This window comes from Gopherus flavomarginatus, chromosome 11 (assembly GCF_025201925.1).
Source record: "Gopherus flavomarginatus isolate rGopFla2 chromosome 11, rGopFla2.mat.asm, whole genome shotgun sequence".
In the NCBI taxonomy this organism is placed as follows: domain Eukaryota; kingdom Metazoa; phylum Chordata; order Testudines; family Testudinidae; genus Gopherus; species Gopherus flavomarginatus.
Genome location: NC_066627.1, coordinates 19,497,039 through 19,499,485, shown reverse-complemented (window position 1 = coordinate 19,499,485; position 2,447 = coordinate 19,497,039). Strand labels below are relative to the sequence as shown.

At 43.7% G+C, this 2,447-nt stretch overlaps 1 protein-coding gene across 1 annotated transcript; it reads right to left on the bottom strand.

Annotated features, from left to right (window-relative positions):
* Window positions 1–200: 200 nt before the first annotated feature.
* On the bottom strand, window positions 201–1,157 carry LOC127031168 (olfactory receptor 11A1-like). The gene has a single exon (XM_050917932.1). The coding sequence runs from the start codon at window positions 1,155–1,157 to the stop codon at window positions 201–203; it is 957 nt and encodes a 318-aa protein (XP_050773889.1).
* Between the last annotated feature and the right edge of the window lie 1,290 nt (window positions 1,158–2,447).

The window sequence follows — 2,447 nt, the reverse complement described above, 5'->3', positions numbered from 1 at the left end:
CATTTTTATTCTGCACAGTAAAGTTTCCAAGCTGTATTAAGTCAATGTTCAGTTGTAAACTTTTGAAAGAACCACCATAATGTTGTGTTCAGAGTTACGAACATGTCAGAGTTACGAACACCTCCATTCCGGAGGGGTTCATAACTCTGAAGTTCTACTGAAGTTTTCATTTTTAAATCCCTCATGCTCCCTTTTTGGCTCTACCTTCTTCGAAAATCCAGCAGTCTAGTGGCCATTGTCCTCAGGGCATCATTCACATCCTTGTTTCTCAGAGAGTAGACCAGGGGGTTGAGCAATGGGGTGACCAGGCTGTAGAGAAGGGAGAATATTTTGTTTAGGTTGATGGCTGCGCTGGCCGTCGGCACCATGTAGACCATGGCCAGAGCCCCATAGAAAGTACTGACCACAATAAGGTGGGAGGTGCAAGTGGAGAAGGCCTTCCACCTCCCAGTGCTGGAAGGGTTTTTTACTATTGCTGTGATGATGAATGCGTAGGATGTCAGAGTTAGCAGGAAGGGGACCAGGGTGGCTGTAGAAGAGAGTAAGAATGCTGCTAAGGTGATCAGGTGGGTGTCACTGCATGACAGCTTGACCAGGGGCATGAAGTCGCAGAAGAAATGGTCGATTTCATTAGGGCCACAGAAACGTAGCCTGTAAATCCAGGCCATTATCACCAGGTTGAAGAGGAAGCCACCCAGCCAAGAGCAGGAAGCCAGCTCGACGCACACCCTCGCATTCATGAGGGCTGTGTAACGCAGCGGGTTGCATATCGCCAAGTAGCGATCGTAGGCCATCACCGTTAGCAGGAGGATCTCGGTGGCTGCCTGGGAGCCAAAGATATAAAGCTGCGTAACACAGCCATTGAAGGAGATCACCACACCCTTTTCAGCCAGGAAACCTTGCAGCATTTTGGGGATGATGTTGGACTTGTACCAGATATCCAAGAAGGACAAATTCCCCAGGAAGAAATACATGGGGGTGTGAAGGCCTCGGTCAACCAGAATGGTGACAATGATCAGAGTGTTCCCAGTTATGGTGGTGAAGTATGTTAGCAGAACCAGCACAAAGGGACCGATCTGGAATGGGTAGAGGATCCTGAACCCGCGGAGAATGAATTCTGTAACATCGCTTTGGTTTCCCCTCTCAACATCTGCCATGTGCGCAGTGTCTAGAGAAAGCACAGTGCACCAGTCAAGCACAAAAGACAATAAATCAGAACAATTCGGGGACTAGACTCAGCCTTTATAATGCAGTCCTATGTCAATGAATGGCTTTCATCACTGTGGTTGCAAAACCAAACACCCATCAACTGGAGGAAGGTTGACCACCACTGACAAACTGAGAGAAACAGAGTACTTGCAGCACCTTAGAGACTAACAAATTTATTTCAGCATAAGCTTTCGTGGGCTACAGCTCACTTCTTTGTATGCATAGAATAGAACACATAGACAGAAGATATTTATACATACAGAAAACATGAAAAGGTGGAAGTACGCATACCAATTGGAAGAGGCCAATCAATTGAGATGAACTATCATCAGCAGGAGAAAAAAACCCTTTGAAGTGATCATTGAGATGACCCATAGAAGATGTGAGGAGAACTTAACATCGGGAAATAGATTCAATTAGTGTAATGATCCAACCATTCCCAGTCTCTGTTTAAACCTAAGTTAATTGTGTCTAATTTGCATATTAATTCGAGTTCAGCAGTCTCTCTTTGGAGTCTGTTTTGAAGTTTTTTTGGTGCAAAATTGCCACCTTCAAGTCTGTCACTGGGATTAGAGACCACTTTTCATGTTCTCTGTATGTACAAATATCTTCTGTCTGTGTGTTTCATTATATGCATCCAAAGAGGTGAGCTGTAGCCCATGAAAGCTTATGCTGAAATAAATTTGTTAGTCTCTAAGGTGCCACAAGTACTTCTGTTCTTTTTGCCATACAGACTAATACGGCTGCTACTCTGAAACCTGAGAGAAACAGAAAGTCTTACTACCCGTATTAGATTAGTCATGGAGCTATTCAAGGGAAGATGGGCCAAATGGATCAAAATGAGAGGAACAATCACCCATGGAACTGTCACAGATCAGTGGATGAGATTTTCCAAAGCTGTCTAGGGTATTTGGATGCCAAGTTCACATTAATTGAGCATCCAAGTCTATTAAGTCCCTTTGAATATCCCCACCTATATATTTACATGCTGTGGGCATGTAGGAATTAAACTACAAAAACCTCACCTGTAACTCCCTGAGCATTATAATACACTGACTCAGTTCTGCTGGGTCCCCAGACCTTTTTATTAGTCACCAACCACTCTTAATATTTGTGCAAGAATATAATGTGAACTGTCAATAATTCTCCTTATTTTAAATAAAAAATTGGAGACCAGAGTTCCAAAGGTATACAGGCACCTAAAGATGCAGACAGTTGCTTAGTGGGATTGGCAATGA